General features: G+C 43.5%; 1 protein-coding gene across 2 annotated transcripts in view; it reads left to right on the top strand.

The window, feature by feature from the left end:
* The window catches only part of XPO6 (exportin 6), a 106,636-nt gene that overhangs the window by 63,019 nt on the left and 16,458 nt on the right, over positions 1 to 27,159 (top strand). The window contains exons 9-14 of one of the 2 annotated variants that reach the window (XM_070779849.1): positions 639 to 748; positions 9,628 to 9,736; positions 11,195 to 11,284; positions 12,419 to 12,488; positions 19,035 to 19,194; positions 22,267 to 22,359. In XM_070779849.1, coding sequence (XP_070635950.1) covers positions 639 to 748; positions 9,628 to 9,736; positions 11,195 to 11,284; positions 12,419 to 12,488; positions 19,035 to 19,194; positions 22,267 to 22,359 — 632 coding nt within the window. Of the gene's footprint in view, positions 1 to 638; positions 749 to 9,627; positions 9,737 to 11,191; positions 11,285 to 12,418; positions 12,489 to 19,034; positions 19,195 to 22,266; positions 22,360 to 27,159 lie in introns of both variants that reach the window. The other variant, XM_019987845.2, reaches the window with a different exon arrangement.

Raw genomic sequence — 27,159 nt, 5'->3', positions numbered from 1 at the left:
TTCTCACTTTGTCCTTATCAAAACTCAGGCGAGAGGTTGCTGTTAGCCTGTTTGACACATCTACTTTGCAGATGAGCCGGAGCCTGTGGGTCAGACTTAACGTGCTCACTTAGTCTGTCATGTAGGAAGACTGCAAGTGTTTCTTTCCTAATGTTCACATGTGTAAACTTGTCATTTAGAAGCCTCTGAAACTTAGTTTTTGTTTTATAATAGTACATAGTGGAAAGAGTATTGGCTGGGGGAGTAAAGAGACCTGCTCCTATCCCTGACATTGAACATATCTCTGGATCTCAATTTCTTTTTCTCTGAAGCAGATTTGAATTGGAGGATCAGTGAGAACTCTCCACATCACAGTCTCAGAGTTCAACATAGGTGTTCTCTCGGCTTATTTTGTAAATTGGTTTGTTCTGCATAATATCTCCTTAATAATATGTTCCGTGGTAACCTTGTCTTGTTAATTCAACAGGGCCCAATCGTGAAGACCAAATAAAAGACACCAACTGTGGTTATTACTAAGAAGTCCAGGGAACCTAGGCTTATAGTTGTAGCGTTCTGGTGGAAGTAAACACTGGTGGGTGTGTTTCTAAGGAGTAGTTGCATTAAGTAATTTCATTGTCTGGATTTCTTTTGCACCATAGCCTACTCATGAAGGTTACTTCTCTTGTTTGGATATCTGGACGCTCTTTTTGGACTATCTGACAAGTAAAATTAAAAGCCGTCTGGGAGACAAGGAAGCAGTTCTCAACAGGTAAACCACAGAAACATCAATAACTAGAAATAGACATTTTGGTCAGTTTCTCTTGTGGCCTAGAGTCCGCCACGCAGTCAGACCGCTTTAGTGAAACCGAGTCACTTACGCTGTTCAGGTAGTAATGCCATTGAGCATTCTTTTCTTCTCTCCCCTTAGATACCTCATTTTTAAAAACATTTTTCTGATTAAAAAAGTAACATGTATTAAATTTTTAGGTATGATAATGCTTTTGTGGCCCCTTCTCCTCCATGACCCCTACTTTAGAGATATAAGTTGAAGTATTTATTGGATGAAATGATATGATGTCTGAGATTTGCTTTAAAATAATTCCCTGGGGCTAGTGAGGGAAGTGGGTTGACCATTTGTTGACAAGTGATGTTGAACTTAGTTGGTAGGAACTTGGAGTTCATTGTATCCTCACTTCTTTTGTATGTGCTTGAAAATTTCCTAAATAATGAATACTTATCAGGGAAAAAAGTATTTATTTTAAAAACTAGCAAAGATAGAAAAATAAAGATAAGTTTTCTATAATCCCACTATCCAGAGATAATTAGTTTTGTACTTCTTGTTATAGTTTAGAAACAGAAAATGGGGAAATGTTTTTTCCCCACGTTTCTCAAGACCATTTTTCTTGTTTGCAGGCAGAAAGTATGTTTCCTGTACACTGTGGTCCTTATATATGTAACTATTTGAAGCTAATATATCTAGAGTGTTCAGCACACTACAAATGCTCAGTAAATAGTATCAGTGGTGGATGGTGGAGACAGTGAATACATCTCTCCTAGAGAGGGCCAAGGAGAAGGCAATGGCACCCCACTCCAGTACTCTTGCCTGGAAAATCCATGGACGGAGGAGCCTGGTAGGCTGCAGTCCATGGGGTCGCTAAGAGTCGGGAACGACTGAGCAACTTCACTTTCACTTTTCACTTTCATGCATTGGAGAAGGAAATGGCAAACCACTCCAGTGTTCTTGCCTGGAGAATCCCAGGGACGGGGGAGCCTGGTGGGCTGCTGTCTCTGGGGTCGCACAGAGTCGGACACGACTGAAGCGACTTAGCAGCAGCAGCAGAGAGGGCCAAATGGAGGTGGTGAGGAGAACTCCCATCTGGGGAGAGTTGGACTGAACCTCTTAAAACTCTTTCCATCGCTGAGGCTTGAAGAGTTTTTAAAATTCTAAACGGTATTTGCATTCCAAGTTTAAGCTTTTGCACTTTCATTTCCCAAACTATTTTTATGATTGCAAAATAGCTTCCAGCTTGTTATGGTGTCAGGTCACATGTGGTTCTGGGTAGTATATTTGTGTATCAGAAACCTTCTTACACAACAGTAGATCCTGTTTTTGGTGAACTTGCCAACTGTGAGTAATTGTGTTGTTGAATGAGATTCTTCAAAGAAAAGGCGCTTCCGCCAGATTCTTTCTTGTATGCTGAGCAGTCGCATCCTTTGCTTCTGGGACTGTGCCTGATTTTGCTATATTTAAGTGGTTAGATGCTCTTTCACATCGCTCAGACTTTTTGGAAGAATAAGCTGAGGAAATGATCAGCACGAAAATGCTTTTAAAAGCACAGTACAAATGTGCTTTAGGTGAGGAGAATACGGTATTGTTCCACTGAGAGATACTTGCGCTGATTATTGCACCAATAGAAGGAGCAGTGGTGCAGTTTAAATTCCTTTTCTGCTTCATGGTAGCAGTGTTACTTTTGGTCAAGTCATATGGTAATCACATTTCCTCTTGCAAAACGAGCATACTAATACCTCTTGCAGAATGGCTGGGATTCAGGAAATCACGCATATAAAATAACAGGCATAGTGTCGATCACATGTGAGGCACTCAGTGGATGGTCACAGTAGTGACCACACAGTAATAATAAGTCATCGAAGACGTTGCTGTCGTTTGAGGTGGTGACTGTGGAGTTAAATGACAGGACCCCTGGACAACAGAGACTCCTCAGCCCACTTGCAGATGTTGACCGGCCTGCCTGCTCAGGCATCTGTCTTCACAGTTGTCAGCGGTCCTGGCTGACCGCTTTAAACACTAGGGATTTTTCTCATTGATCATTGGATTATTATCCTAAATAAGGCTCTCTGATTTTTCATGACTTAAAAAAAAAATACACATATAACACTTTCATACTTTTAAAAAACAACCCAAACGTTCAAAAGCTCGTCTGGTTTATGCCGTTAGTGGTGACCATCATCTGGGGGAAGCTTGTTAGTCTGACACCCCCTAGTGGTCAAAGGTAGTAGACTACAAAGAATGGTGTTCAAGGCAGTCTGCTGCGTGCTCAAAGAAAATAGCTGAACTCTGTGTTTCCTGTCACCTCTTAGGGAGCATATTTATAGAAGTACATACTCAAAAAATCTTAAAGTTTTCAAAGTTTGGCAACCACAGCTCTGGGTTATCTTAGAGATCCCAATATATTGAAGCAGCTGATAAAGAGCACTGGCTACAGATAATTACCTCATTGATTTTTAGTGAAGAGCTTGTCAATGCAGTCAGATGTTTTTCAACTGATAAAATATATCTGAAAGAAGGCAGGGGGCTTTTGTGACTTGAACCAGAATTTCAGAAGCAACTGGTCTTGCAGGAAGTAGTCAGATGTTTTCTTGGTGTCTTAAATGGGAGACGTAGGTGTGGTTAAGTCACAGAGACAGCATTCAGTTCCTGTCTCTTGTGGTTTATAGGTTTTGCATCATTCCTCACAACAAAGTGGTAGGCTTTGTAGGCTACAAATTTAGAAGTATAAATGTACATAGATTTATTTTTGGTCCTAGGAGTTTGGAAATTGGAGCTCCGCATGTTCCTTGCTCAATGAGGATGCTCAAGAATTTCTTGTTCAGGGCTGGTGGGGGCTTGGAGAACTTGAGTCGCATCGTTAACAGATAAATGTTCTGTAGTGCACCCAGCTGAACTGATTGCCAGTGGGGTTCACTGTCCAGATTTGCCATTTTGAATCAGTGGTGTCGGAAGACCTGAATTTCAGTCTCCTTTTCCCCTTTGTACTTTGGGAATGGTTGTGCCTACTTTACAAGTTCTTGAGCAAATTAAATGAACCAGTGTGTGTAAAGTACCTTGGCTGATAGTAGATGTTCAGTAAATAAGTATTCTCATCCTTTGTCTCTCTTTCTCTAACTTCCTTCTCTCTGTGCTTGTCAATGTGTAGGGAGACACCTGGGTAGAACTTCTTTTTACAGGAGGATGAGGAAACTTGAAGTGTGTTAAGCAACCTAAAGTTACTGAGTCATGTCCTGTGAACCCCTTTGTCATGAGAGTACTGGCAAGTGCTGGCCACAGACCTGCTAGGGATTCCAGGTGACATTAGATTGGACTGTAAACAAATGTGGGTAGGCGTGAGAAAACTTGCTGCCCTTTTCTTGTGAGCGGGTTTTTCTGCTTAGTAAAGAGGAAGTGCCATTGTGACACACAGCATTTTGATAGTAAAAGGTATTAACTAGGTTTATGTCAGGGCTCCAGTAGCTTTCTAGCTCTTCATACATGAAATTCATGCTGTTGACTGCCCCAGAGAGCAAGTGAATAGGATCTTAGTTATTTCACTGAGTTGAAAAAGCTATCCAGGATTGTGCTTCAGTGCTTTGTAGTTATCTGACTTGTAGGTTTGTTTGTTCATTGCCTGCATATTGATTCATTTGTTCTCTTTCATTCATCATACATTTACTAAGCAGCTGTTATGTAGTTGCCTTAACATAACATTTTATTTAACTCTCAGAAGAAGTTGGGGTGCTTCTGAAATCACATTTGTGGTTTGAGCCACACTGATCTGTAGGTTCATTTCCATTGTATATTTAAGCATTTAATGCTCTTAGTTTCCCTCTGAGCACTGCTTTAGCTTTATCTATCAAATTCTAATATGTTTTAGTTTCCTTTTCATTCAGTTTATTTTGTAATTCCTCTTGAGAATTCCTCTTTGGTGTTCAATTTCTAAATATTTGTGGATTTTCCCTGTGTCTTCTTGCTGCTGTCTTCTAGTTTATTATTATCTGCAAACATATTTTGTGTGATTTCAGTTCTTTTCAGTTTGTCAGGATTTGTTTTATGACCTGCTCTTCTTGGGGCTTATTCATTGTGCTTGAAAGAGTGTATGTTCTGCTATTGTTGGATGGAGTGTTCTAGATATGTTAGATCAGATTGATTGATTGTGTTCTACATGTTATCTTTTTATCTAGTTTGTTCTATCAGTTACTGAGAGAGGGGTGAATTCTCCCAAGTAAAATTGTGGATTTGTCTGTGTCTGCTCTCAGTTCTATCAGTTTTTGCTTCATTTCTTTTGAGACTCTTTTGTTAGTTCTAGAGAAGGAAATGGCAACCCACTCCAGCATTTTTGCCTGGGAAATCCCATGGACAGAGGAGCTTGATGGATTACAGTTCATGGGGTTGCAAAAAGTCAGACATGACTGAGCAGCTAAACGACAACTGTTAATTTCACACAAATTTAGTTTTCCCTTTCACTGTATCTACTGAGTGACTGTATTTATGAGTTTTTAAAGTCGTTGCTCTGTATATTAAAATGAATATATATTTAACTTTTCGAGTTAACATATTACCACGTCAAGTGTAATATAGAAGCCTCACTACTTTTTTGCTCTCTCTCCTTGTATTGAGGTTGCCCTATATTTTCCATCTGTGAGCAATGAAAATCCCATCAGTGTTCTGTTTTTTGCTTTCATCCAGATTCATATTTTAAAGATCTTAAGAGAATCAACAGAGAAACAGTTGTTATATTTACCCAGAGATCTGCCAGTTCTCATGCTTTCCCTTCATTCTGAAGTTCCATGTTTCTGTTTTAAAATTAAGTAATTAACTGATTAATTTTGGGGGGCTGTGCTGGGTCTTTGTTGCTTTCTCTAGTGGTGGTGATTGGGCGCTGCTCTTCTTTGCAGTGTGCAGCCTTCTCGTTGCAGTGGCTTCTCCTGTTGCAGAGCAAAGGCGCCAGAGCACGCAGAGTCCAGTAATGGTGGCTCGTGGGCTCAGAAGTCGTGGTGCATAGGCTTAGCTGCCCCATGGCGTGTGGGATCTTCTTGGACCGGGGATTGAACCCGTGTCCTCTGCATTTGCAGGCAGGTTTTTTTTTTTTAGAAAAACCTTTAAAAAATAATAATTTTATTTATTTAGTTCTGGCTGTGTTGGGTCTTTATTGCCGCGAGGGCTTTTCTCTAGTTGTGGCAAGCAGGGGCTACTCTGTAGCTGTGGTGCATGAGCTGCTCCTTGCCTCGGCTTCTCTTGTTCCAGAGCACGGGCTCTAGAGCATTCGGGCTTCATTAGCTGTGGCCTGGGGGCTCGGTAGTTGCGGTGCCCTGGGCAGGCAGGTTCTTAGCCATTGGACCACCAGGGAAGCTCCCAGGTTTCTTTCTGATTATCTTTTACCTTCTCGATTAGCCAGCTTGGGTTGCCATAATGAAATACCACTGACCGGGGTGCCTTAAACAATAGAAATTAATTTTCTCTTACATGTAGAGGATGGAGGTCATAGACGAGGGGGCTGGCGGATTTGGTTTCTGGTGAGGGCTCTCTTCCTGGCTTGCAGACGCTGCCTTCCCTTCATGTCCTCACATGGCCTCTCTTCTGTGCTTGCATGGGGAGGAGGGAGCGTGAGCACACTCCACTCCCTCATGTCTCTTTCTTTTCATGTAATTAAGGCCCACCCTACCCTTATGATCTCACTTAACTTTTATTACCTTTCACAGGCCTTATCGCCAAATACAGTCATACTGAGAGTTGGGGGCTTCAACATACGAATTTTGAGTGGACACAGTTCAGTCTAAAACACCCTCCAGCTGAAGACCCTCAAGAATGACGCTTATAATAGCTTGCTTTAAAAATCTTCGATAATTCCAGCCTCTGTGTCATCTGTGACAGTTTGCTGATTGTCTTTCCCTGACGGGTGTTCAGTGTCTCCTCATTTTTTGTATGTCAGCTGTTTTAGAGCCCTGTACGTGTTTGTTCTGCCAGCTTTAGGCATGACTTCCATCTCCACAGTCACTGTATGGTCAAAGATGGGTGCTGAATCTGTAGACATCACACCCGTGATTCAGCCAGCAGGAGTAAAGGGGAGAGGTTGGACAAAAGCAGCTTTCCCAGAGGCCCCACCAAATAACTTCTTTTAAAATTTCCTTGACCACTCCTGTCTGCAGAGGAAGACTGGGAACTGTAGTCTTTCATTTGGCATCAGGGCCTCGTGTTCTCTTACTGGGGAAGAAGAGTGTTGGGTAGGCAGATGACAAATATAAGCTCCAGGCGCAAGTGTTTGAACTTAGCCTTTTTCTAAAGTCTACTGAAGTGGGATTTTGATTCTTTTTGCAACTTTTCCCACAGATGTTGCCTATTTTATTAGTGATTTTTCTCTGCCAACATTCTCCTCTGGGCCATCATGCTTAATTACTTATCTTGTCTAGCTTGTTAAGTTATTTGCAAATAATGAGGGACTCTTTGAGGGATTGAGGGGGGATAGTATCTCTGTCTCTGATGAAGAAATGAGCTCCTGTGCCCACAGAACTCTGAAATGTGACATTTCAGAAGGATTTTTAAGTAGTCTTTAGACCGTATCTACAGTCTCAGTACAGGGGTTGTAACTCTTAGACTGAATGGACTGTACTTGGTCTTGGTATTGGATACCTTTTGGCTTTGATTTTCTTGTTGTCCTGGTATTCCTGGTATAAGATGAGGTATAAGATTGATAAGTTAGAGTCTTGTCAGGAAAGCAGAAATTACACTTATTTATTTCAAGAATTCAATGTAGGAAATTGCTTGAACAAATTTTAGAGGAGTAGAAAGCAAAAAGGGAATACTGAGACAACATAGATGATAACTACAGGAAGTAGTTTCATCCCTAGGGCTAGGGGTACAACGGAAAGGTGTCAGGGACATTGACTATCAGAGAGACGGCCTCCATGCAGCTAGAGGTCAGATCTCTGAGGGGAGGGAATCCCCCCGTTGCCACAGCTCAGAAGAGGGGCCCCAGGGAGCTGGGACTTATTCCTTTGAGGAGAGGTTGTGACCTGGATCCTATTGGCACCTCAGAGAGAGGGTGTGATGGGGCTGGCTTGGGGAGTGTGGAAGCTGGAAGCTGGAACCTGTTATTACTGCTGTTACTGCCTGGGGACCATTGTTGGGGTTACACTGCCAGCACAGCAAGCCCACGGAAGAGTGGGGTCCCTTTGCTGTTCAGTTTTCCTCCAGTGTTTGATAGAGTCCAACAAGCAGAGATGAAGTGTGTTGTGCACGGTCTCAGTCCCAGCATCACAGAATATGGAGAGTGGACTGGCGCTGGGAGTTGAACCACCAGGGTGGGTGCTTTGGTCTGAGTGGGCCCAGCCCTGAAGTTCTCATAGAAACATTTCAGGAAATATTTAAGGCAGACGTTTAGGCCACATGATTTGTTCTTGAAAATTAGTGGTTTGTTGGCCCTTGTGGTAGCAACTATTACATATAACTTTGGTGCTGAGTTAGATTCTTATCACAGGAAATATCCAAGCCTCTGGCTCCAAATGTTTCTTTGAGAAATTATTTTTAGACAGATCAAGGGGTTAGGGTGTCCCTAGACTTTTTCCATGTCTTCTTTTCGGCTTTAAGTGTTCTTAAAGGTTGATTACAATTGAAGTTTTGGGGAATGGGTGGAGCAGGCTCAAAGCCTGTTGGTGGTTTATGTGTAGAGATAACATGAAGTGTTGAGTTAGGGAGCCCTGGGTTCACACCAGCTAGCTTTGTGACCTTGGGCAGTTGATTTAACTTCTCTTAACTATAATTTACTCATCAGAGAAGTATCAGTAATACCACCTACCTCTCACAGATGTTGACAGGATTGAATCATTGGGTTCCCTGGTGGTCTGGTACTTAGGATTCTGGGCTTTCATGCCGTGGCCTGAGTTTAGTTCCTGCTCAGGGAACTGAGATCCCACAAGTCATGTGGTGCAGCGCTGCCCCCGCCCCCGCCAAAAAAATGAAATCATTGAGTTAATTGATATTTATATATAGTACTTATAATCTTCAGGGCAACCACTGAGAAAAAAAAACTTTAAAATATATGGTAAAAGAAATGGCAAGGGAATTAAAATAGTACACTCAAAACTATCTATTTAACACAAAAGGAAGCAGTCCTAGTGGAAGTAAGGAATAAAAGATAAAACACAGAAAACAAATAGCAAAATGGCAAAAGTCATTCCTTCCTTATTGGTAATTACATTAAATATAAAGGCTTAACTTCTCTAGTTAAAAAGCAAAGATTGGCAGAATGGACTAAAAATACATGATCTGCTTCATGTTGCTTACAAGAGACCTACTTGATTTTAAAGGCACAAATAGGTTTAAAGTAAAAAGATAGGAAAAGATATTCCATGCCAACAATAACCAAAATAAAGCTAGGGTAACTACACCGTGTGGGGGGGTATTCTTAGTCACTCATTCATGTCCAGCTCTTTGTGACCCTTTGGGGTGTAGCCCACCAGGCTCCTCCGTCCATGGGATTTTTCAGGCGAGAATACTGGAGTGGGTTGCCATTGCTTCCTCCAGGGGATCTTCCCTACTCAAGGGGTGAATCCATGTTCTGTGTCTCCTGCATTGTAGGCAGATTGTCTACCCGCTGACTACTAAGTTAGACAGAATAGACTTTTAAGACAAAAATTGCTACCAGAGACAAAGGATATCATACAACAAGGTGCCTGGAACGTAGCTGCATAAGCCACACCCCTGCTCCTGTCCCCTGTCACATGACGTTGGCCAGTCCATAAACTGTTAGTCTAGATGCTTCCTGTGTGCGGTAGTCCAGTGGAGACACCGTTCCCTGCAGAATGCAGGGGGCCTTTTTGAAATCCTAGGCTAAAAGCCTGCTTTCACCTGATGTTGCATTTCTCCCTGCCACACAGGTACGAAGATGCCCTAGTCCTCTTGCTGACGGAGGTGTTGAATCGAATCCAGTTCAGATACAACCAGGCCCAGCTGGAGGAGTTGGACGATGAGACTCTGGATGACGATGTAAGCAGCACAGCCTCGTTGGCCTTAGTCCTTGCCATGCTGTGGTATGAATGGAAATGCAGACTTGGAACCCATAGCTCTTTGCTCTGGAGACCATCTTTAAGCCAGAGCAGTCTTACGGTTTGAGTTACACATTTGAAACTTGTATTCTGCTGGTCGATTTGGGTTTATGAACTGTAAAAACGTTTTACAGGCATTTACCTATATGGACTAGAGATGTAAGTAAAGAAACCATGCATACAGTGAAAAGTGGTTTAGTAAGAACTTGGCATCCCACCTATTTTCCCCTGCCTTGCATCCACATTCTGGGCAACAAATCTAAGCTAGCTGGATACTGGTAGGGATAGTTAGAGATACTTAAATGATAAGGCTAGAATAAAAGGACATCTCTTTTGATTATATCTTATTAATATAAACTCATATCTCTTAAAATCAACCTTGAGTTTATTGATGCTGGCATGCCCCATGTTGGTAAGAAAAATGTCTTTAAGGATACAATTCCAGTGTTCCTTTTTCTTAACCACCATGCATTTAAACATTTTCAAGTCACTGTTATGGCTCTCAGAATAGCAGCCACTGTGCTGTGGTTAAGACCTTGAGGATAGCCATATCTGGGTTAGAAACAGCCCTGTGCTTGGAACCAGATGGCGTAGATTTGACTGTGCAGCCTTGAGTACGAAGAAGGTAGCAGTCTGGTCGCTGAATTTCTCTGAGGTCTAATTTCCACATGTCCCAGAAGGGGAAGGATATGTCTGAACCGACCTGTGTTGGCCACGTGCTGAGGGCAGCACACGTGGGCATAGTGGCACATGCCTGGTGGGTAATAGGTGCTTGGTAGCACTTGGTAGACTTTAGCTTCACTTCTTGTTACCTGTTTGATGTAAGCCAGTGCATCTCATAGTTTAGCCTGAATAAGAGTCACTGTGAGAGAGCTTGTTAAGCAGACCTTGATTCAGGAAGTGTGTGTGGGGGGGGTGGGGGGGAGCATGGCACAGAATTTGCATTTCTGACAACCCCCACCCTGGAGATGCCCATGCTGCCTGTTCATCGACCATACTTTGTGTAGCACTGGTGTGGCCGGTTATATAAGCTCGGGAACGGGCTGTCTCAGAAGGTAATGAATGACAAATTCCTATAGCTGGGATGACGGAAAGGGGACTTGAGCATTTATTTTACCAGTCACTGTTTAAAATCTCTTATTCCTATGACAGAGAAAAGTAGGTCATTCTGTGTGAATTGTTTACTTTTTGAGGAACCAGGTTCTTATGACATGAATTCATTGGATCAAAAAAAATTTTTTTAGCTTGGCCTTTTTAAAGTACCAAATAACCTGGTTTACTATTTCTTCACATACTTACGTCTGAGAGTGGGCTTGAGGTGGGGGGCAGGTTGGCAGGAAAGCTGATGAGCTCTGCCATTCTGGGAAGAGTTGATCCTTCTTTGTTTGCCCCGCAGCAGCAGACAGAGTGGCAGCGGTACTTACGCCAGAGCTTGGAGGTCGTGGCCAAAGTGATGGAGCTCCTTCCCACACACGCCTTCTCAACGCTGGTACGCACCATTTGGAGGGGAATGAAGAGCCTAATTATTTCCCTGCATATAGCATGAGTAGTAAGGCTTTTGTGGTCACCAGTCTTATAAAATGTATATTTTTTAAACAGAGAATAATAATTAGGATAACCGACCCTTGGATTTAATGTGTTTAACATTTCCTCCCAGTATTTTAAAATGAGCTTTTGGAAGCTCTGTTATTCTTTCCTAAACTCTTGGGTATAATATAAATTTTACTGATGCCTTTATGCTTTCACCAGTGGCTTACAAGTGGCCAAGCCAAATGGAAGATTTATTTATAAAAATTATACTGTTGGAAAGTTAGCCTTTGTAAAACTCACAAAACTGTTGGCAAATTATTTGCTGGGCACTATGTTTATGTGAACACAGAATCCTTAGTCATAAGGACTGATTTCATTCACTAAGTGATGCTTGTTACTTGAAGGCATTTCATTAGTCCATGTCTCCTCTAAAGGCAGGATAATTCACTGGGGTCGGGTTTGCGTTGCACCGCCCAGCTGTGTCTTGTGTTTTCTCATGGAGAGTGCCATCTTATTTTGCCATCTGCCTTTCTTGGGGACCTGTCACAGTAACGTCTTAATTTTATCTTAATGGTGAGTTAGCAGCTTTAGGAAGAAAAGATAGAGCTCTGATTATGAAGGTCCTGTCTGCTAAATGAGTAAGGCAAACTGACTCCAAATAATTTGGCTGTCTTTTCACTCTGTCATGCAGTTTGTAAGGCATAACTGTGCTTTTTTTCCAAGGGCAGGGTTTTCCTTGGACTTGAAGGGAGGTGGGTCCTGTCTTAGATCTCTAGAAAGTATAGATCATTTGGGGGCTTGATATCCTCCTTTAAGGACGTAACTGTCATAATAATCATAGTGCTTTGTTTAGAAAAGTATGGAACTAGTGTGTTATTTTCTTTCTTATTCCAAATATTAACTGATGGTTTTAATTGTAGAAGACTCCTTGGGGGTGGGAGGTGCTGAGGGGTGCCACCTCTTCTTAGCTGCGTGTAAAGGCTCCCAAAGAAAAGTTTTTTATCCTGCTCCTCCCACTAGAGATACTTCTTTCAATGTTGAAGTGCTGTTAAAATTCGCATTTATGTTTTTTTTAATCTTTTGTTTCTTTCAGTTTCCAGTTCTTCAGGACAATTTAGAAGTTTATCTGGGGTTACAGCAGTTTATAGTTACTTCAGGGTCAGGTAAACTGTCTTTTATTTTCTAATTTAACGTTCAGATAAAAGATTCTGAAAAATCATCCTCCCGGGAGGACTTGGGAGCAGCTCTGCAGGGACGGCCTGGTGGAGCTGATCATGGGGGTCGTCAGCTCTCCTGTGTCAGTGTTACTGTTGTTTAGTCGCTCAGTCGTGCCCGACTCTTTGAGACCTTGTGGACTAATACTTAACTACTGCCTTCTGTGTTGTCAGAACAAGATTTCTCCACTGCCCCCTCCTCACTGCTTCCTGTCTGTCAATTTCTAAATAGGAAAAAATTAAAAAAAAAAAAAAAAATCATGATTAAAAAGGAGCTGTGAGGGAGGTAGAGGATGAGGCTGTGACAGTATATCCCAAAGCAGTGTTTCAGTGAGAGAGAAGCTAATTTGGCATAAAGAAGTAGGACTTTTTAAAAACCCTGGCAATTAGAATATTTCTCTGTGTCCTTTAAACCAGTTGATAAGCTCGGGAAAAAAATAGCCCTGGACTTTGCTGGGCTGTGTTCTTCCATCTCTGGCTTTTAGGATCGGGAGGATCTGGGAGCAGCTCTGCAGGGACAGCCTGGTAGAGCTGATCATGGGGATTGTCAGCTCTCTTGTGTCAGCGTTGTTGTTTAGTCGCTAAGTCGTGCCCAACTCTTTGTGACCCTTGAACTACAGCTTGCCAGGCTCCTCTGTCCATGGGATTATTCTGGCAAGACTACTAAAGAGAGTTTCCTTCTCCAGGGGATCTTCCTGACCCAGGGATCGAACTTGTGTCTCTTGTGTCTCCTGCATTGGCAAGCAGATTCTTTACCACTGCACCGCCTGTTAAGCCCTCCTGTGTCAGTGGCTCTGACTGTAGCCATTTGGGAAGGCTTTGGCCTGCTGTTGGCAGGTTTCACTAGTTGGGGGTTTAGGATTAGCATTTTGGGATTATTTTGTTAATAATAATAGCTTCTGTTTGTAGAAGAGGTATTGCATGCCAGGCACCATATTATTTGCTTTTGTTATTTAATTCTCTCAACTCTCCTGTGAGGTATAAGTACTAATCTCAGTTCTCTTGTTTTACAAAAGAGGAAATTCATGTTCAGAGATGTTAGTTTACCCAAGGTTACATAGCTTGTGGTGCTAGTCCCAGGAGGGTATACTAGGAAATGATAAAAAGTTGAAATTAGCCAAAATCTGATATTCATTCTGCCAGCCGAAAGCACCAGGAACATCATTCTTGCAAACACATTTGTGCTACAAACACACACACATAGACACATACACAGACACATAGGAACTTAACCAAGTGCTTGCAAACACACTTGTGCTGCACACACACACACACACCCCCATACACCCACACAGTTTTCCTTACAGGAGTTACCCTGGCCCTGGCCGACTACCCCTCTCGTATAACTCTGCTGCTTCAGCCTGGTACACAGCTGCCCAGGGTACAGCCCAGCGCCTGGATGAGCTTGTTATTTGTGGCACAGCCTCCCCAAGAGGCTCTTTGTGAGGCTGCCCTTCTTGGTGGCCTGTGACTGCTTGTTTCCATGACTAGATTAGCTTCTACTAGTAAACAGTCCGCTGGGCCCCAGGAGGTTGACGGACTTAGCATGCCCCAGTTCTAGACCCTGATTTGTGTAGATTGAGTAAGAACAGCTTCTGTAGAACTTTAAAAAGACTACTTTTCAAAGCAAATGTGCCTGTATGATATGCCATCAACATTCATGGAAGTCTTTGGACTATGTACAGATGCTGCAGATATTTCCAAAATCTAGGAAAAAATTCTTGGGGAAAAAAATCATACTGTAATGGCTTCTCCCTCAGGGCCCTTGTTCAAATTAGAATATACTCGGGACACTAAGGTGGCACAATGGTAAAGAATCCACCTGCCAGTGCAGGAGATGCAGGAGACACAAGGTTGATCCCTGGGTTGAGAAGATATCCTGAAGGAAGAAATGGCAAGCCGCTCCAGTATTCTTGCCTGAAAAATTCCATGGACAGAGGACCCTGGTGGGCTGCAGTCCATAGGGTTGTAAAGAGTCAGACTGAGCACACACACAGGATCCTAAAAAAGTTATTATTGATCTTAAAGATGAAATTGAGCATGTATTCTCTTTCCCTCAGAATAGATACCTAAAGTCAGTGTTAGTAGCTGACTTTTTAACATTACATTGAGTCTGTCTTCAGGTGACAGTCTGCGGTGATTCCCAAGTCCTTTTTCTGAGGCTTATCTCATAACTTAGATTTTCTCATCCGAGCAGGAGAATCTGATGGATTTCCCCTAAATGAAGTATTGTAGGCCCGCTCTCATCGCAGCCCATTTACTGTCAGTTTCACAGTACGCTTGGCTCTTCAGGTCATTTCTAAACCTCATCCCAAGCACTGATCCTTGGGGCATATACTCAAGGGACAGAACCTCTCAGGCCAGAGAAATACTTATTTCCTGTTTTAAAATGAGCTTTCTTATCCATGATGAAGCAAAAGCCAAGTTTCCAATGCAAAGGCTATTAAAAAATGGAAACTCTGAGTACGATTTGTTCCTTGGTTCCCATGGTCATTTACCCCTCACATAACCTTCATGCTATATTAGTCAGCCTTACTGCCTCTTACCAGAAACCACGTTCTTTTCCCCAATGGGTAGGGCTCATTCCTTTCATTTGCATTTACCTTCTCCTGGCCTGAATTCTGGAGTGATGGAAGCCTTACTTTTTTTTTTTCCCCTGGCTACTTTTGTGAGGCAGGTACAATCTTAGCTCCCTGACCAGGATCGAACCCAGGCCCCCTGCATTAGGGGCTCAGAGTCTTAGCCACTGGACCCCCAGGGAAGTTCCTGGGAGTCTTACTCTTTACGCAGCTTCTGTTGATCCCCCTGCTTCTGCTTCCTTGGTAAAGTCCAAGGCAAAACAAGCCGTCGCCGTGCCTCCTTTGCCCGGCAGTCATCTTTGCCCTGGCTCCGTCTTTCGCACTGTTGGTGGTCTGCGTCATCCCCTCATCAGTCACTGTGCCCCTGGTGCTGCATGTGTGTCCATAAATGTCCCGGAGGGTCTGTCCTGTAGGTGTTTGGCTTCTGCCACTCTTCACTGAGATCCTCCCCCATTGGGGCAATATTTCTGCTCCAAGCAGTCCTGCTAACTTTTTTGTTTAGCCGTGCAGACTTCCCTGCCTAAGATATTGCTTATGATACAGACTTTTGGACTTAAATTCTTGGTTCTGCTTAGGTTCATTTATGACTTGTTTGTTCTCTCAGAGTGGAATAACTTAAGTGCTAAGTTTTATATTTTTATTGCCCAGTCCACCGCCCCCCCCAAAAAAAGACTGAATTTATTTTTTTAAGTTTTTTTTTTTTTTTTTAATATGAACCATTTTTAGTCTTTATTGAGTTTGTTACATAGCTGCTTCTGTTTTATGTTTTGGCTTTTTTTTTTTTTTTGGCCCCAAGGCATGTGGACTCCTAGCTCCCTGACCTGGGATTGAACTGACACCCACTGCTTTAGATGGCAAAGTCTTAACCACTGACCTCCTTTAACATTAATGTGTTTCTTTCCAGGGCAGTGACTTTCCAGTGAGCTGTTCTTTGTGCTTTTTTTAAGTTTTTTTTTTTTTTGATATGGAACGTTTTAAAGTCTTTATTAAGTTTATCACAGTATCGCTTCTATTTTATGTTTCATTTTGTTTTGGAGTGGGGCTGTGAGGCATATGGGATATTAATTCCCCGACCAGGGATTGAACCCACATCCCTTGTATTGGAAGGTGAAGTGCCAACCACTGGACCACCAGGCAAGTCCTGTGGGCTGTTCTTTGGGTGTGGCTTAGGGGACATCTATCTAGACAGCTGCTGGGTAACGTGGTTTATGGAAGGTTGGGCTTTGGTGTGGCCGTGGTACCTTCTGTCTCTGAAACCTGCGTGTCGTAGTGTCCTCACCTGCAGGCTCCACTGGGCGGATGTTCTGTGTTGTTGATGGGAGCGAGGAGGAAACTAAGCCTCAGCCAAACAATAAAATGTGGATTGATCTGGACAGCCTTTCACAGTGGGCACTCTGGCCTTCCCCCTCAGGGGCAGGGTGGTTACCTTGCATGGTTTTGTGGTGATGGTAGTATGAGGTTTCCAGGCTGGGGGCAGGGCTAGAGACTGATCTGGGGTACTTGCTGCCTGTGCGTTTGGCTGCATTGCAGACGCATCAGGAAAGAAGCAGCTGCCATTTTGATTGATCTGAGCCTTGGATGGCACGTAGTGTTGAATTGAACTCTATGAGTTACTATGGTTCCGTAAGCCAGAAACGGGCAAATGGCAGCAAATTGATGTGCTTCAAACCAATAGTTCAAAACACACACAGCAATTCCAGGCCGTTTGTCATTCTAGGACAGCTTTTTTATCAGAAAAATTAGGGCAGGTTTAAACGAGAGTGATGAGAATGGCCAGGATTCTGGAGAAGGGGTGCGCACAGAAAACAGAAGGAACCAGGCGTGTATTTCAGCCAAGAGGAGATTCGCCAAGAATGTGACCCTTCCTCCACATCTCCCCAAGACTGCCATGTGTCAGCAGGCTTAAATTAAGCTTGTTTTTTGTTCTCCCCTCAAAGGGTGGAAGGGCTTCCTCGGTGACTCAGACAGTAAATTATCTATCTGCAATGCACGAGACTCAGATTTGATCCCTGGGTCAGGAAGATCCCCAAAAGAAGGGAAAGGCAACCCACTCCAGTATTCTCGTCTAGAGAATTTAATGGACAGAGGTGTGACCAGGGGATGATAGGAGGAATTATCAGGGAGACCCCTGTGTTTCTGACCAAGGTATCCAAAGGTGGAAGACTCCCTCAGGAGGCATCGGCTCTAGCATTCTGTTGAGGGGTCCGGGAAGAGGCTGAGGGGGCAGAGCTGGGGAAGGCCGTGCGCCAGATGTGTGTGTGGATGAGGGGGCAGAGGGGAAGAAGGATGACTGTGAAGCTGTCTCATGACCATCCATGAGGGAAACCTGATGTAGGCTGGTGTTTTGGCTTGGTTTTTAATAGAGAAACACAGGATCTTTCCCTTTATGCTGAGAATTAGTGAAAAAGTTGAAAGCGGGTTATCAGGGTAGAGCTGTGTGGGTGATGAGGATGGGTGTGTGCAGGGAGAGGGAGGGGCCACTGATTAGGAATCGGAACCCATCTTCTGGCAGGTTTTGGTTGACCCTGGGCTTCGGTTGCGTAGTGGTGGCCCTGAATATCCTTGACGCTCGGAAGGTGTGTGCTGGTGGTGCTTTTGTTAACCGGGAGAGGATGGTGCAGAGGCACTGCCCCCCTCACATGACCACACGCGACCACAACCACTTCTGGCTCTGTGTGTTCTGTGGGCTCCTCTGGCTAGCAGTGTGGGGTGCTCACCCTCTTGCTCTGACCCCGGGAGCTGGCCCACCCTCCTTAGCCACCCATCTCGTGGCCTTGGCAGGGCTGCCTGCAGGCTGATAATCCTGCTGCTGGATGTTTCTGCGACAAGGCTCTGCTCTCCGTGAGGAGTGTTGCAGGGGGGCAGGTGGTCGGGCAGGTCAGGGCTGGTTTGTCAGTGGCTCTTTCCTCCACTTGCTTTTGTCCTCTGGCTCCTTGGGGCGTGACCCACTGTCACAGTGCCCTGGCCACAGTGTCCCCCTTTCCAGGCTCCTGTCCTCCTTTCGGGGCTGTCACGGGCTCTGTTCCAGCCTCATCAGTTGGAAACGCATGTGGCATCGAACTCGTTGACTCATCCCTCCAGCTCTTAGGTGTCAGCCTTCCTTCTTCCTCTCTACTGTGTTGCCTATCCATGGGTGTGTGCATGCTCAGTTGTGTCTGACTCTTTGTGACCCCCGTGGACTGTAGCCACCAGGCTCCTCTGTCCATGGGATTTCCCAGGCAAGAATACTAGAGTGGGTTGCTGTTTCCTTCTCTGGGGAAATCTTCCTAACCCAGGGATTGAACCCGCGTCTCTGCATTGGCGGGTGGATTTATTACCACTGAGCCATCTGGGAAGCCCCGTTACTTATCCTTTGTTGTTGTTCAGTTGCTAAGTTGTGTTCGACTCTTTGTGACCCCATGAACTGCAGCACTCCAGGCTTCCCTGTCCTTTCCTATCTCCTGGAGTTTGCTCAAACTCATGTCCACTGCGCCAGTAATGCCATCCAACCATCTCATCCTCTGTCACCCTCTTCTCCTCCTGCCCTCAATCTTTCCCAGCATCAGCGTCTTTTCCATTGAGTTGGCTCTTGGCATCAGGTGACCAAAGTATTGGAGCTTCAGCTTCAGCATCAGTCCTTCCAATAAGTATTCAGGGTTGATGTCCTTTAGGATTGACTAGTTTGATCTCCTTGCAGTCCAAGGGACTCTTGGGAATCTTCTCCAACACCACAGTTTGAAAGCATCAATTATTTGGAGCTCGGCCTTCTTTATGGTCCAACTCTCACATCGTACATGACTACTGGCAAAACCATACCTTTGACTAGACGGACCTGTCCCTTGAGAATCCCTTGAACCATACGAAAAGGCAGTTATCTGTAGTGGGAATTAGAGCATGTTCTTCCTGTTGAAAAACCACCCGAGGCCTTCTGTTCCAGGACCCAGGCTGAACATCACAGCGGAGAACGACTGCCGGCGCCTGCACTGCTCCCTGAGAGACCTGAGCTCCCTCCTGCAGGCCGTGGGCCGCCTGGCCGAGTACTTCACTGGGGACGTGTTCGCCGCACGCTTCAGCGATGCCCTCACAGTGGTGGAGAGGTGGGTGGGCAGTCCCAGCATGGAACTCAACTCGCCTGCTTGTATGAGGGGCTGCGGTGGCCAGGCAACTCTGCCCTGCCCAGGTGACTCGAGGCTCCGCCACACACGGGGGTGTGGAGCAGTCACCGCCCTTCTCTGAACTTCATTCGGGTCCTGGTAAAATGGAGTGGACATAGTATCCTGTGGGTTTATTGTGAGATTTATATGAGGTAAGGCACTGAGCCCGGGGCCTAGCATGTAGCACACGGTAAAGATAAGCTGCGATTTCATGGAAGAGCTTACATTTAAAGACAGGAGTAACCTCAAGAGAAACCAGGTGTGGTCATAAAGAGACGTTAAGACAGCCCTGTTAATAAGAGGACAAACAAGTAGGCAGTCTGCACTCTTGACTGGGCGGCCAGATGCCAGAGGGGTCTTTTTTTGGTTCTCTTAGAGTGGGACTGGTTTTTGCAGTCCTCTTAGGGTCCTGAGGAGTTGAAGCTGGGCAGCTGCCAAGCCTGACTGAGGGGCAGATCCCCGCCTTCCCTGCACCGAGCTCCCATTACTACTTCTTCTTCGAGGGTCCCTCACAGGCTTTACGGCCGCATTTGTTGAGGTCCTCCCATCCCTTCTCATGAACTCGGGCACCTAAAACGCCATTTGCTGAAAATAAAAGGGACAGAACGTCCAGGTCATTTCATGGTAACCAGCAAGTAGGTTAGATCAAAACCAGGGGGGTGTGGGTCCAGCCCAAAGTTGAGTTACCTGGTGCTTTGATTGGCACGGTGGCTGTCATTGGGAACACACTAGGGGAGCGAGGGCCCAAGCCTACTGACTTGCATGTCAGATTTTTCTTTGTTGCTCTTCGCTTAAAAGCAGACATGACTGAGAATTTTAAATGAATCTGAAAAGCCAGATTAATGTTAATAAGAAAAGCAGTATACAGTAGTAGGAGATTTTAGAAAGTAATTTTGTCCATTTTCTTTCTGAATTTTGAGGGACAGGTATTATCACTTTATCTGAGTAAACTGTGGCCCAGAGGGCGAGTGCTTTGCCTCAGACCACGCAGTTCGTGAGAGGCCGCACTTGGACTTTTACCAGTTTCTTGAGCCCAAATGCTGAGCTCTCTCCAGCCACGAGCTTCTACTTCAAGCTCTTTTTCCTCTTCTTCCCACACTAGGCCTGTTTCCTCTGATAGTAGAAATAGAACATGTCTTTCTGTCTGAAGTCTTTATTTTTTTAATTTAAACTTAAGCCATGTATTGTATCCATCAGTCATTTTGGCTTCACAGGGAGGTGACTGTTGAGAGATTCTGGATGGTTATTTTATAGGTCCTTATGTATATACATCTTTCTGCATTGCTTAAGTTTGCAGGCTCAGTAGTGAAACGCACTTGGCTTTTTTGTCTTCATTTAGAATAAAGTGTGAGAGAAGCCTCCTCGTTATGGCTACATGATCTTAATAGCCACTGCCATCAGTAGCGTTCTTACTTGTCAGTTACATAATATTAGTATCAAGACTGCTAAACATAGAAATATTAAAAGACACATTTAGAAGTTCATTTTTAGTGTAGAGCAACACTAAAGAATGCTTTTGAATGTAAGTGAAGAGTATCAAGTCACAAGCTGTATGATTTCACTTCTATGAGGTACTTAGAGTTGTCAGAATGGTAGAGACAGAAAGTCAGTGGTTGCCAGGGGTGGAGGGGTTGTGGAGAGTTACTATTTAACGGATACAGAGTTTCAGTTTTCTAAGATGGAAAGAGTCATGGAGGTAGATGATGGGGGTAGTTGCATGTTATGAATATATTTAACATCAGTAAACTGTACACATATTGTATGAATGTAAAACAATTTAAAGAATTAAACACTGGGCACTCGTTGGTGTATTACTTACTGATGGTGACTTTTTTGATGCCTACTTATCACCATCACCATACCCTACTTTCTAGAACTTCAGATTGAGGACCCTTGACTCTTTTACTCTTTTACTTAGTTCTTGGCTTACTGGAAATACCTCTTTCTGACTGCTGCCCAACCCTGAATAACTTGTGACTCAAGCTCATGGTTTTTTATAATAAAATCCTGCTTTCTGCCCCTATCAGAGAGGAATATTTTTCAGAATATGGACCCCATGCATCAGAGTCCCACGGATGCTCTTCAGAGGTGCACATTTCCAGACCCCCTCAGAGCTGCAGTGTGCGTCTGTGGGGCAGCCCCAGCAAGTTGTATTATAACTAGTTCCCCAGTTGACTTCTTTGCTCAGTGAAGTTTGAGACCCTCTGTGCTGTTGGATTGAGGGAGCAAAACACACGCCATCTTCCCTGGAGTGCCCCTCAGACCTGAGTCCAGGGTTCCTTACAGAGCAGGCAGAGAACTTAGCCAAGTCTCTAGGGCTCTTTTTTTTTTTTTTTTTTAAATGTTTACTCAGAAAGGAGTGTCTCTAATGGAAGAGCAGTCTCCCATTTCCCAGCAGAGCTGGTCGTATTTAATGTTCATTTATATGTAGTGAGCCCTTGGGCAACCAGTGGGCTCAATAACTTGCTTCTTAAAGAATTGTGCTGAAAGTTAAAAATAGCTTAATCTATGTTAGAAACTTTCATGTCCCCCCTTTCCCAACCCCATCACAGTGTTTTATCATGAACATTTCATATCTTCAGAAAGTTAAAAAATTGTGTAGGTAATACCCATCACCTAGATTCTACAGTTAAATTTTGCTGTATTTTCTTTATCATATGTCTATATACCTGAAACATTTGTTTTTCCATTTTTTAAAATTGTGATAAACTACATATACAATATCAATTTCCATTCTGATCATATTGGATATATTATATTATGTTCTCTGTTGGATATTTATATTTTCAAAAAGTTTGAAACTGTAGGTAGTGCTTTAGACTGTGTCTTAGTATATAAATCTTTATGCATATCTCACATTACATCTTTGGGATAAAATTGAAAACCTGGTCTTGATTCTTTTTTGATTGGAAAAAAGTGTGTCCTCAAGACCTTTGTTGATACCTCGTCCATTTTGTCTGCTTTAGTTCACAAACTGAGTGTGGCCTCATTTGTACAATTCTTCTTTGCCAACAGATTGGTCAAAGTCACTTTGTATGGATCTCAGATAAAATTGTACAACATTGAGACTGCTGTGCCATCAGTATTGAAGCCTGATCTCATTGATGTGTAAGTATAGTTAGATGTTTGTGTATTCTCAGAAAGACTTGTTCTCTGCCCCCAAATGGCTTTATAGATAAAAAGAGACTGTAGTGGCTGTCGTGAAAAGATGAAAAACTCCCGTCTCCAAACCTCAAAAGAGAGAAGGCTTGTTATATCTGGGGACTGGGGTGGCTGGAGTGAGTGGAATTCATCAGGCAGATGAGAGCTGGGAGCAGAGGGTAAGTATAAGGAGTAGGCATTTCAGGAGGAAAGAATAGCGCATGCCAAGACACAGAAGTGGTGCAGAGTCACACAGGTAGGGGTGTGGGGAGCAGCTGGTGTGGTGGGAGGTGAAGCTGGATAGGCATTTAGGACTATTTCACTGTGAATGCCATGAGTTGTGTCCTGGAGACCAGTGACTGAAACTGCCCCTGGAGATTCTGACTATAGCAGGATGGTACAAGGCTTGGGTATTTGCGTATTAAACAAGAACCCTAAGTGACTTTGAAGCTGGGCACCCAGGGACCACACTGAGAAACATTATAGACAGTGGGAGGCCATTAGGAAAGTGACGTAGAGATGGGGTAAAGGAATGGGGACTGGAGATGGGGCCCTCTCCCAGAGCTCACTGCCTGGAAGGCTTGCTCTCGGCTGGAGAGGCATGCTGCCAGATTCAGCCCCGTGCTAGCTTTTTAAAATAGTTTTATTGGAACACAGCCCTGCCCATTCATTTACGTATTACCTATGGTTGCTTTTGCACTGTAGTGGCAGAGTAGTTGAACAGTTCTGAGTGAGAGTGGATGGCCTACAAAAACAAACATTTATATTCTGACTCTTTTGCAGAAAAAGTCTCTGATCCCTGTTCTAGAGCATTCTGGAGCTTCAAATTAGATACATACAAAAAGAGTCTCATTTACTATGGTGGTTTAAAAAAAATTTTTTTTTTTTTTTTAATATTGCTCTCCTTTTTGAGAAATTAGAGAAAGCTTCTTCCAAGAAAGAGGCCAATTTGTTCATAAACACGCCTTGCACACAATTTTGGGGAGTTTTAGCATTCTTTCCTTGAGGCGTAAGGAACTGTATAAATGTAAAAGATTGGCAGAAATTCTTAGACACCCCTTCACAGGACAGACTTCGATGCCTTTCTCCACACTTTTCGATCAGTGGATTCTAAAGATAAATAAGTGACAAAATAACTGTTTTGTCAATTTGAATACCAAAATCCCAAAACTTACAGTTTCTTACTGAAAGGTATTTAGTACCTGTTCTTACCTAACTTTTTACTTTGGAAAAGCTCACATTTATAGAAAAGAGGGTAATAGAATGAACACCCATATACTATACTCTTAAGCTGGATTCAGCATTGATAAGTATTTTGCCACGTTTGTTGTGTGTGTGTGTGTTTTCTGTTTTTGCTCTCTCTGTATGCACATACGCATGTGCATTCTCAGCGGCTCAGTTGTGTCTGTCTCTTTTGTGACTCCATGGGCTGTAGCCCGCCAGGCTCATCTGTCCATGCGATTTTTTCAGGCAAGAATACTGGAGTGGGTTGTCATTTCCTCCCCCAAGGGATCTTCCCAACCCAGGGATCTGATGTGTGTCTCCTGCACTGCAGATGGCTTATTTACTGCTGAGCCATCAGGGAAGCCCTACACATGTGCACACACATACATGTTTTTTGTGTGAACTATTTGAAAATAAATTGCAGACAACACATCATTTTATCTTTATATCCTTCAGCGTTTATCTCCTAGGAACATTCTTCTGTATAACCATAATACATTATTAACACTCAAAAACTTTCATAGATGGAGTAATGTCATCTCCTGTTTTTAAGCATATCTATATGTCTGTATATTCTAGTTTACCTAATTGTCCCAGGAATGTCCTTTATACGTATATATCTATAGATGTATATATTTTAGATCTAGGTTCTAACTAATGAATCTCATTATGTGTTTCTCTTATAGTCTAGACAAGTTAGTTCCCCAAATTGTGTGTTTGGGAGGGGTAGGGTGGGGAGAGAGACTTACTTTTTGGAGATTCACATCTAATTTTTTTTTTTTTTTAAGAAAAACTTAAAATCTTGATTTGTCTAGTTTTTGTCTGTATTAGATCAAGGTTAAACATTTTAGCAAGAATGTTATATGTGTGATGGTGTGTCCTTCTTGCATCATGTCTAGAAACCTTAGAGGTTGGTTTGCCCTGGAATTATTGATACTAAGTTTGATTTTTAAATAGTGTCTGCTGTATCCTTGCTTTTCCACTGAAAGGTCCTAGAAGCAGTGACACCGCAGAAGCAGTGCTCCCTTTAGTATTCAGGCTCTTGGTTTCTGAGATACATTCTCCACCAAAAGGAATCAGGGCTCCTTGGAGAAATGCTACAAGTCTGGGGCAGGCTGACACTGGAGAATCTGTTTGAGCCAATTGGGAAGGTTGGGAATGTATGAAAAGGACACGGGGGCCAGCTAGAAAGGGTGCTTCCTGGTCAACTTGACGATGTGATCATCAAGAAAGAATAAGAATGATAAGGAATTACAATATATTGAATATACAGCATCCATATGATTAGAAAAGAAGATCGGGGAAAGAAAGTTCTTTTTACAGAAGAATATAGCTAATGAAAAGAAAAATAATTAGAAAAATCCCTCTTTTGCAACCACCAAGTTTTAAGAATGATTTAGGCATGGCTTCTCAATGGGTATTTGTTGTGGAGGGTGCTACTTATTTATGGAGTCTCAAAGTATCACCCCACCCAAAAAATTACTTACTAATTTTTTCAGAAAAGGGAGAAATTACCCATTTATGTTTATTAGAAGGTCCGGTGTTTTGTAAGCTCTGGGACAACTGCCTCACTTTTTCAAAGATTTATTCTCTTTGGTGAATTGTGAGTTTTTATGATGTAAAAGAATACACAGAAGAACTGTACAGAAAAGATCTTCACGACCCAGATAATCACGATGGTGTGATCACTCACCTAGAGCCATACATCCTGGAATGTGAAGTCAAGTGGGCCTTAGGAAACATCACTACTAACAAAGCTAGTGGAGGTGATGGCATTCCAGTTGAGCTATTGCAAATCCTAAAAGATGATGCTGTGAAAGTGCTGCACTCAATATGCCAGCAAATTTGGAAAACTCAGCAGTGGTCACAGGACTGGAAAAGGTCAGTTTTCATTCCAATCCCAAATAAAGGCAATGCCAAAGCATGCTCAAACTACCGCACCATTGCACTCATCTCACACGCTAGCAAAGTAATGCTCAACATTCTCCAAGCCAGGCTTCAACAGTACATGAACCATGAACTTCCAGATGTTCAAGCTGGTTTTAGAAAAGGCAGAGGAACCAGAGATCAAATTGCCAACATCTGTTGGATCATGGAAAAAGCAAGAGAGTTCCAGAAAAACATCTATTTCTGCTTTATTGACTATGCCAATGCCTTTGACTGTATGGATGACGATAAACTGTGAAAAATTCTGAAAGAGATGGGAATACCAGACCACCTGATCTGCCTCTTGAGAAATCTGTATGCAGGTCAGGAAGCAACAGTTAGAAGTGGACATGGAACAACAGACTGGTTCCAAATAGGAAAAGGAGTATATCAAGGCTGTATATTGTCACCCTGCTTATTGAACTTATATGCAGAGTACATCATGCGAAATGTTGGGCTGGAAGAAGCACAAGCTGGAATCAAGATTGCTGGGAGAAATATCAATAACCTCAGATATGCAGATGACACCACCCTTATGGCAGAAAGTGAAGAAGAACTAAAGAGCCTCTTGATCAAAGTGAAAGAGGAGAGTGAAAAAGTTGGCTTAAAGCTCAACATTCAGAAAACGAAGATCATGGCATCCGGTCCCATCACTTCATGGCAAATAGATGGGGAAACAGTGTCAGACTTTATTCTTTTGGGCTCCAAAATCACTGCAGATGGTGACTGCAGTCATGAAATTAAGACGCTTGCTCCTTGGCAGGAAAGTTACGACCAACCTAGACAGCATATTAAAAAGCAGAGACATTTCTTTGCCAACAAAGGTCCTTCTGGTCAAGGCTATAGTTTTTCCAGTAGTCATATATGCACTGGAGAAGGCAATGGCACCCCACTCCAGTACTCTTGCCTGGAAAATCCCACAGACAGAGGAGCCTGGTAGGCTGCAGTCCATGGGGTCGCTGGGAGTCGGACATGACTGAGCGACTTCACTTTCATTTTCATGCATTGGAGAAGGAAATGGAAACCCACTCCAGTGTTCTTGCCTGGAGAATCCCAGGGACAGGGGAGCCTGGTGGGCTGCAGTCTATGGGGTCTCACAGAGTCGGACACGACTGAAGAGACTTAGCAGCATGTATGCACATGAGAGTTGGACTATAAAGAAAGCTGAGCACAGAAGAATTGATGCTTTTGAACTGTGGTGTTGGAGAAGACTCTTGAGAATCCCTAGGACTGCAAGGAGATCCAGTCAGTCCATCCAAAGGGAGATCAGTCCTGAGTGTTCATTGGAAGGACTGATGTTGAAGCCGAAACTCCAATACTTTGGCCACCTGATGCGAAGAGCTGACTCATTTGAAAAGACCCTGATGCTGGGAGGGATTGAGGGCAGGAGGAGAAGGGGACGACAGAGGATGAGATGGCTGGATGGCATCACCGACTTGATGGACATGAGTTTGAGTAAACTCTGGGAGTTGGTGATGGACAGGGAGGCCTGGCGTGCTGTAGTCCATGGGGTCGCAAAGAGTTGGGTGAGACTGAGCGACTGAACTGAACTGATGATGTATATTTTGTCGTGTGTATGGTGCAGTACAACATTGGCAGAAACTATAGTCTTTGCTC

This window comes from Bos indicus, chromosome 25 (assembly GCF_029378745.1).
Source record: "Bos indicus isolate NIAB-ARS_2022 breed Sahiwal x Tharparkar chromosome 25, NIAB-ARS_B.indTharparkar_mat_pri_1.0, whole genome shotgun sequence".
Classification (NCBI taxonomy): Eukaryota; Metazoa; Chordata; class Mammalia; order Artiodactyla; family Bovidae; genus Bos; species Bos indicus.
This window is presented reverse-complemented; position numbering and strand designations above follow the sequence as displayed.